Raw genomic sequence first — 9144 nt, forward strand, 5'->3', positions numbered from 1 at the left:
ATGCTCGTGTTTCTGTTTGTCTTTTCTTTCCTCCTGTGCATGCGTGTGTCGATGAGGGTCAGATACGTATTCTTTCCCCCTTTTTTCTTCCGGTTGGCTTCGCATTGCTTTCTTCGTTGTCTATTTGGTTTGTCTGTCAGGCACGCACGTATGTACGTGTGCGTGTGTGTGCATGTTCATGCGTGTCTGTCCATGGGGAAGGGGAGACAAGTTTTATACCCGAAAGGAATAAAACATCACGAGAACGGAAGAAATAAAAAAGAGTCCTGAGACACACACATTAAAAGAAAGTGAAGCAGGCTGGGTATCGGGAGAGGAGGGGAGGGGGAAGGAGGGGGGAGGGATTACAGCATGCGCCTGGCACCACATCATTGCAGTGCTTTGGAGAAGCCGCATCCCTCTCATGGGGGCCTCGTATATCGACTCTTGCGGCTGCTTGTCTGCCTCTCACTTCGATCGCCACAGCCGGCGCGGTTCACCTCCCGGTCGCTTCCTCAGATGGAAGATGAGATGGCGTGACAGTTTTTACCTTCCGTCTCTGCCTGTCTCCATCCCAAGCCCTGATTTTTCATCTGGTACATGTCGCAGGGAGAGCATCATCATCTCCCGAGGTGTACACGGTGCATTTCTTCGTCGTGAACCTGCCAGTTCTCTAAGGATGTCCCTCTTCCACCACGTCTTTTGTTCACTCTACTCCTGTTTCTGGCATTTATCCACCTCATACATCGTCATCTCTTCCTCTTTCTCTCCTGCTACACTCCACACCTTCACCACAACTCTACGCGGTCCGCTCACTCACACATGCGCGTACCCCACTCCACTCCTCTTTCTCTCTCTCGCAACCTTCTCGTCGCTGCTGCTGATCACCGTTGCGTCTGCCTTGCCCCGAAGTGAGCGAGAAAACCGGTGAGTCTCGGCAAAACGGCACAAGATCGGACGATGTGTGCGCGTTCCCCCACACGCACACGCAACATACCTCATTTCGTTCCTCTACCCTTCACCTCCTCCCAGTGCCCTCTCCCAGTTTATTGATTGCGCGCCATTCATAAGCACGAGCTCGTGAGGACATCTTTACCTCACCGGAAGTTATCGGGCGACGCAAAGTAGCAATAGTCCCTCGTGTGGTCTGCTAGTGGAATCTGGCAGCTGCCGTCGTCCTGGCTGAGGTCGTTTCACTACTCTCACCGTCGCTGTGTCTCTTTCTGCATGTTCGTCTTTTCGGAGTTTGCACCCCTCCTCGCTTGTTCGACTTTGGTATTTTTTTTTTCGTTTACCGTCTGTTGTTTTCACTGCCGCTTCATCGCAGTGCGGGTACGCTGTTGTTTTTTTTTTGTGTTTCTCTGTCTGTCTGTCTGTGTGTGTGTGTTGGTGTTGGTGCCTCCCTCTTGTTCGTGCTCGTTTCTTTTTTTTTGCGGCTTCGTATCTGACGTGGTCGCTTTTCCCCCATATTGTCCATCCGTCCAGCGTGCCCTCTCGCTTTGTTTTCCCCCTTTTCTTTTGCCTGTCCGGCTTCTTTTCTCCGTGTCCATTTGTGCCACAATTCGGTCTCTTCAATTTTTCGAGGCTCTCATTTCTTTTTTTTTTTGCTTTGTCTGCGTGGGTGTGTGTGTGTGCATCTCCCTTCCTCTCTCTCTCTATCGCTAATCCTCTCTTGAGTCGCTTCCCCATCCTTTAGTCTCACGCGATTACGCGCGCACACACGAAATTGCGTTCTGCCTCATTGGCGCCTCTCATCCGTTTCTGTTTCTTCTTTCCCTCTTTCCCCCGCCCTGTGATCCCCAGCGTTTGCGCTGCCTGGCTTTTGCATTGCATGTGCACCCCCTCCATCTCGCTCTCCCCCTCGCTGTTAACTCATCGTTTTCTCCCCCGTTGTCTTGCTGTCGACGTCTGCCTCTCCTCTTCTCTGCCCCTTTCCATTAGATTTTGCACCCTTGCCGGTGCCCCTCTCCGTTGTAGCTTCTGGATATCTCACGTGCCCCCCCCACGGACTGTCCATCGCGTGGCGCGTTTTTGTTGTCATTTCTTCCCTTTCGTCGGTTTCGTTTTCCTTTGGTCGTGCATACAAACACAGAGACGCAACGATATACATTTCGATTGCGTGTGACATTTACTGTCGTACTCCCCCGTTTTTCAGGCCTTCGTGCCCTCCCGGCTGATACCTCTCGAAATTATATTCCCACGCTAAGTGTGCTGCCCGTGTGTTGTTTTTCTTTGCGCTTTCGGCTTCTCTGTTGATCACTCATAGTGCGGCTTTCATACATACATATATACATATGCTTTTTTGTGGAGTTCGGTACACCCGCACTCCCCCTCCCCACTGCTGTGCTGTGTGCTGTGGCATACGAGTGTGTGTCATCTAAATCGTTGCCCCCATCCTTTTTTTTTCAAACCTTTTTGTTGCTTCTCCGCCTTCTCGATTTCATTTTTTTTTTGCTGCTGCTGTTGCTGCTGCACTTGCCTCGCACAGCGCAGTTTTTTCCGCGTCCACAACCACCGAACCCGTTTTGCTCTGATTTTCCTTCTAACTGCGTTTTGTAGTTGTTCGCCTGCATCGCTTTTCTATTATTTGGCGGTCGTTGTTCCTTTTTCAGAAAAGAAAACAAAAAGTATCGACACTTCATGGTTGCTGTCTTTTGACGTACCGGCTTGCGGTGCTTGCTGTGTGTGTGTGTGTGTGCTTGTGTGCAAGTGCTACTGCCGTCTCTTGTGCTCGGCTTTCCCCGTTTGCACGCGTCTTTCATCTCTCTGTTAATATATATATATATATGTAGATATAGATATTTGTTTTTATCGAGACACTGCTTCGTGTCGAGAGGCAGGGGCTGGAAGCACGGCGCTTTCCCCTTTTGTTTGTGTGTGTCTTCATCTCCGCACTTTTTCCTTCGCTTCGGGTGTGCAGCCCACCGTGGCGTTGCGTGTGCGTATTGTCAGTATCTCTCCGTGTGCCGGAGTGCGTGTGACTTTCATGGATTTATCTCTCTCCGAGCGCGTGTTTCTGAGGGCCATATTCGTTCAACTTTCGACTTTCTTTTTTTTTTATGTTTACGTTCTCAGGGCTCACTTTGCCGTGCGTTGGTACGACCGCGGCTTCGACTTTTTCTCGCCACATATCCCTTTTCACCATCCCTCTCCCCTTGTTGTCCACGTGGGCCGCATGCCCAGCGTTTCCACCGCGGAGGATAGCGGGCACTGAATGGCAACGGCGACGCCTCCGCGGAGTGCAGGCACAACGCCGCCTCTGCAGCACAATAATGGCAAGGTGTCGTCGTGGCCAGAGAAGACGCTGGTGGAGGCACCAGAGTGTTTTGCAAATGGGCAGTATTTTGATGTGCCGTGTACTCTGGGTAGCGAGGATAGCGATGCCCGCTCTAACAGCGCCGTAAGCATCTGCAGCGGCGATAAATCCGGGGAACGGTGGTGCCGTGCACAGAGCAATCGTAGGTGGAAAGCATCGACGAGTAGCGATACGGGGACACGCGACGAGGGCGCCGCATACCCAGCAGCCGTCTCCTCCATGTCTTCTTACTACTTCAGCGGACACAACATGCTGACGGGGGCCACCCATGAGCGCGCGGTGGAGCAGGGGCTCATGGAAAATCGCAATGGCATGAACGCGTGTCGGTCGTTCAGTAGCCAAGCGAGCGAGCGAACTGGCGACACGGCGGAGCAGTCTTCTCGGCCGTTCGGTTTACTGGGAGCCGCTTCACCATCTGTGGTGCAACCGGTGACGAGGATGGCGCGGGTCCGTGCAGCAGCGGTGGCGGCCTCTTCGCGAGCAATGTCGTCGACCGAGCTCGATGACCCCTATCACGTTCTCTTCATGCCAACTGCGGCAACCCTGTACTCAAGCTCGCGCGCCGGAAGCGACCGAGACAGCGTCGACGGTGAAAGCCGTTTCACTGCGCGGGCATCACAGCAAGACATGTACTGCATGAACACGTCAATCCTTACGATGTCTACAGACGCGCCTGCCAGTCTCTCTACGCGTCAGCAGCGGGACGGCGCCGCTCCACGTGGTGGGTCCGCTTCCGTCACCTCGTCCTGTAATCGGGTGTATGTGCCAGGGATCTTGGAGTACGGGGAGTGGATGTTGACGGCGCGGCCAGCGACGATGGAAACTCTCTGTGGGCATTCGACCGGCGCTAAGGCGCTCGCCACCGACCATGAGCGTCGCTCTGCTCGGTTTCCGAGCCCCGCTGCCATTGACGCCAGAGTGGAGCCGTTGATTCAGTCCTCGCCGACCACGGCGGTCTGTTTTCCACGCACGGCACCCCCCACGACAGTGTCGGATGAACTTCAAGCAGGCCCAGTTGTGACCGCTAAGGCGCACAGTGTCCCCTCTGCCCGAGGTTCGCAGCTGTCACGCGGCGCTGCCGATAGCGAGGCGTCCCCGGAGACGAAGGATCGGCCGCCAGTGTCGGTGTACAAGAGCACTGCCGCGATAGCACCACCGCCACCGCTGAGCACCTCCGCCATCCCCGGCGTGTGTATCACCATGACGGACTTCACGGCTGACGTGAAGAGCCCGGCAAGGGGTGTCGTGAATTACAGCACCGCTGTCGACGCCGCTGTCTGCCAACCGGTCGAGTCGCAGTCGCACCGCTGCTCCACTGGTTTCGCGAAGGCGATCGCCGCAGGACATCGTCGCCGCGTCTCGGACTGCGGGGCACCGTTTTTTGAAGCCTCATTGTCGTTGCTGGCAGCACGCAATGTTCTCCAGCACCAGCAGCCGTGCCCCTCTTACGCCAACGACGCCACGAATTCTGGAGAGAGCAAAATGCACACGGTTCCCCCTGTCATCTCGAATGGCTTCCTGGGCGGACACGGATCGGCCTTCATGACAACAGCATCTGTGAGCACGTCTTCCGCGGCCCTGGTACCCGATCACGCCCCTCTCCTGGCCTCCGGTGTGCATCCTATTCGCAAGGGCGTCGGTGCACCGTCGTGCGTACCCTCTTCTGTCGCCTCCACTGCTTCCACAGCGACGCCGCGACTGTTGTCACCTCAAGCCTTAGCGACCGCAGGGCAGCCTACTTCGACGGCGTGGGCCGCGCAACCGCCAGACGTGTCGCGTCGGGCTGGAAGCCACAGCCCAGCTACCACAGTGGGCGGCGCAACCTCCAGTACCGCCAGCACGCTCTCTGGTGACCTCATCCCGAGCTCCTCTCCGAAGAGCGCCTGTGCACAATCCGGCGCCTTGAAGCCACCCTCTATTGGCCCCCAGCCGCTTTCCAACTCTAATGGCGACACCTTGCTGATTCTCAGCGGCGGGGTGAGGAAGTCGACCCACCCATCGCAGACAGCACTCGCGGCTCGTGAGACGAGCGTGTCCGCTGCCGGTGGGCAGAGCAGGTCCGACGCGCATGTCGCAACTTCAAAACTCACCGCCGCGACACCGACTGCCTCGGCTTCCACGATATCCACCCCTGCGATGAGTACCCTCGCCTCCTCACGCGGCCTCTCCGACGAAGGGGGCGCCTCCCACGCTACCGAAGACACGTTTTGCCCCGCCTCCCAAACAAACAAGCGCGCCCCGCACCAACTACCGAAGCAGCGTCCGCTGAGCTCGCGCGTGGACGGCCAGACGTTGAGGCCGGTCATTCCCGCGACAATCACCCTTTCTTCACCGCATGGGACAGCGTGGAAGGCGACACGGCCGCAAGAGGAGGCGCACGTCGACGGGGCTGCTGCATCCCGGGACAGCAGAAAGGACGCGGTTTGTCCCACTCGCTCCCCATGTGACTGGCGACGGCGCATGGGCTTCAAGCAAAACAGGGAGATTGTTTTACCTGACTCCAAGTCGCTGCGGGCGTCCATGTCGCCGCTGCTTGAGTTTCGCAGCCTGACCATGCGCGAACAAGGCAAGGAGATGATGCCGTCGACTGAGGAAGTATCCACACACCTCGTGACGCGCTGGAATGCGGTGTGCGTGCTGGTCGTCGTCGACGAGGACGCGGTGCGGAAGCCGTGCCTCGTCGTGAGTGGGCTCAGCGTGCGTGTGTACGAGGAGGACAAGTCAGTGACGCTGGCGAATAGCAGAATGGCTCATGGCATGATGCGAGTACTGAAGAGGCGCGGTGGTGCGACTCATTCTCGTTTTTTGTGCAGTGCCAGCTACGACGGCGACGAGGACTCAGACGACAGTGACGCCTTGGCGGTTGGTATTCGCGGCGGCGTTGGCTTGAGCAATCGCGCCACGAGCAGCGGCGGCGGCGGGCTGCCGTCCAACCTGAAGTCCTATGTTTTGCTACCAGATAAGAAGGTGCGCCGGAGCCAATCTGGCGTGGGTGATTCGGCCGACCCCTGCACTGTGGAGTTTGACAACTACTTGCACAAGTTTGATGTAGACGAGACTCTCAGCCGCCTCGCTGGCAGGAAGGACTGTCACTCCGTGACGCTGGACCAGCTGGTGCAGACGTGGGTGACGGGGCATAACACCTGCCTCCTGCTAGGCAACGGCAACGGCCGCAGCACGCAGTCCCTTGACGTGGTTGTGGGGGCGGTGGAGAGCGCCATGAGCGTACTGCGCGAGCGACTCACTGACCCGGCCAGCCGTGTCGAGCTGCACATTTCCATGGGCGAAGTCTCTGATGACAACGACAACGGTGGCACGATGGTGCTAGACCTGCTGACATCCTCCTCGGACAACGACGATGACGACAGCGACGACGACGAGCAGGATAATGGCGCGAGGTGGCGGCGCAAGGAGGCACCGCGGGCCTCACAGAAGAGCGGCGCAACCCGCCCCCCAGTGCAGCTGGCGCGCAGTCCGCTCCTTGGCACCTTTGTGAAGGGGCTCCGCTCCGTGAAAATCGACGACGCCACCACCGCCACAGACGCCATTGGCCGCGCCTTGACGCTGGGGTTTATGCGGCGCAACATGTCTACCCATTCTTCCCGGAACAACAGCATGTCGACTCTGTCCAGTCTCAGCAGCGCCGCGCTGAACAAGGTATGCATCAGCTTCGCTACCCTGGGTCTGAAAACTATTTGCCGAGGTGCAGACATGCGCAGCGCGCGGCTGAGCGCACGCGAGAGCGCAACGAGCAAGAAGAAGTTTGGCGGTCAGGAGCGGCACAGTCACTCCGTGGAGTACCGTGCGGACGTGCTTGTGTCCTCGCTTCTGCTCGTCTACTTCGGAACCGAGCACCATGTGCTCGACACCCTCGTGCAGCACAGCCAGGCGTATCGAACGACAGCGCGCGAGGAGGAGGAAGGCATCGTGCATCCGAACGCACCGTTGCGGGCTGAGAAACCTGATTTCCATCCCGCTAGCTGGCCGAACGCAGTCGGGTTTCTTCAGTCGCTTCTGTGTGACGCGCTGGGGGGCCGCACCCGCACCATGGTGTGTCTCTGCTTGTCTGAGTACGACTCGCGCGCCACACTCTGGCTGCGAGCGGTGAGCCGGGCGAGACGCATCATCAATGTGACACCGAACTGCGGCAACATGCGCAACTACCTGCTCTACCTCCTGGAGCAGTACGACAACCTGGCAGCACTGCAAAGTCGTCGAAAGCAGGATGCACGGCTGTTTCTACCGGCGCTGGGCACTCAGGCCAATTCTAAGCACCACAAGCGCAGCCGCCTTCCCGTCGTATCTTCCAACAGGGAGTTTGATCAATGGTCGGTCTATTGCATCAAGAAGATGATCGCTGAGCTCGACGCGTTCCTTGCCACCTCGACGGGTGACACACCTTTGCTTGAGCGGCTGGAGATTGCGAACGAGATCATTGCAACTACGCAGTCGGATTCTCTTTCAAACCCTCCCCTGGCCTTCTTTTCGCGGAACTCCTGAGTTGAAGGTGCATCACACGACATGGCGTTCGGCGTGTGTGTGCCAGAGTCCGACTCTGGTGTGAGCGGAAACAGCAACGCCGCGAGCGGGATCAGGAGCACACAAGTGCTTGTGTTCGTGTGTGTGTGTGGTGGTGGGGGGACGGGCGGTATGACTGCCTGCTTTGAACTGTGCGTCTGTCTGTGCGAGTGTATCTCGCATAGCGTTTTGATTTGCGTATTGGCTCTCTTGTCTTGTCCGTGTGCTGCTCCCCATCCTCCCCGCCCCCTCCCACCGCATCATACACACGACTTGCTCATTTGGTTCCCTCCTCCCCTCCTCGGTACTCCCATCTCCTTTCTGCGTCTCCACGCCTCGTTCTCTCAAGATGCCCACTGCTAACGGGGACACCGTCTGCCGAACGCTTTCCCGTCTCCTCCTCCCCCTCTTCCTTCCCGTTATCCGTCCACGCCTTCTGCATTCCGTGCAGACCAAGGAAGAAGATGCAGCGCTGCCGGCGTGCCTTGGCCCCGTGAGTGCGGGCGACCAACTCTCGCTTGCTATCTCGTCGTTGCCTTTTCCCCTCCTCCCGATGCCTGCATGTGAGTGCGCCGGTGTCCGCGGAAGGAAAAGGTGCCCTTTTGTTCGTGTGCGTCATTGTTGCGCTCGTTTTGTGTCTCTTCTGTACGCTTCTCTCCGTGCCTGACACTGCGACGTGATCGGTGCGGGGGAGCGGCAGAGAGGGGGAGGGGGCGATCGAGCATTCATGGTCGAGTGGGCGCGATATCCTTGCTCCACCTGTCAGTGTTACCTCTCGTTTCCATTCGCTTTGAGAAGGGGCCATCAGCGACCTCATGGCCCCGCACTCTTGTCAGGATACAGGCGTTGCACGTACGCGTATCGATGCTCTTGTGTAAAAGGCGCGCCCTAATCCTGCTGTCATGGCCTCGGTGTCATATCCTCTCCCTTCCATGCTCTCTCCTCCTGCTTTGATCTCTTTTGATTCCGCTCGGCTCCTCAGCCGCGCCACTGCGCACGTGAGGGATCGTGCTTCTCCTTGCGCGTGTGTGTATGCTTCGTGCTCCGTGTGTGGCTCTGTACGTAGATCGGGATCTCTTGCTTTGTTGTGACGTGGGCAACCAGTCGATTGAGGCGAAGCGCCTTGCCGCCGCTCGCCGGCGTGAATTTATTATTATTATTTTTTTTTTGCGGGGGCTCGATCTCATCCCCCTCTCCTTGTTGTACATGGTGTCTTTGAGACCCTCCATCCCACTCCTCACCCTCTCCGCTCTTTGTGTTCTGATGCGTGTTTGGCGGAGGGGAAAGCCGGCGAAGAACAACAGACGGTGCGGACTCGCAGCGCCTTGCAT

General features: G+C 57.6%; 1 protein-coding gene across 1 annotated transcript; it reads left to right on the top strand.

Moving 5' to 3' along the window:
- Window positions 1-3193: 3193 nt before the first annotated feature.
- Window positions 3194-7795, top strand: LMXM_32_2970 (hypothetical protein, unknown function; the record flags this gene model as incomplete). The annotated part of the gene is made up of 1 exon (XM_003878506.1): window positions 3194-7795. One exon carries the CDS (start codon window positions 3194-3196, stop codon window positions 7793-7795), a length of 4602 nt encoding a protein of 1533 aa, XP_003878555.1.
- Window positions 7796-9144: the final 1349 nt, after the last annotated feature.

The sequence above is a fragment of the Leishmania mexicana genome, chromosome 32 (genome assembly GCF_000234665.1).
Source record: "Leishmania mexicana MHOM/GT/2001/U1103 complete genome, chromosome 32".
NCBI classification, from domain to species: domain Eukaryota; phylum Euglenozoa; class Kinetoplastea; order Trypanosomatida; family Trypanosomatidae; genus Leishmania; species Leishmania mexicana.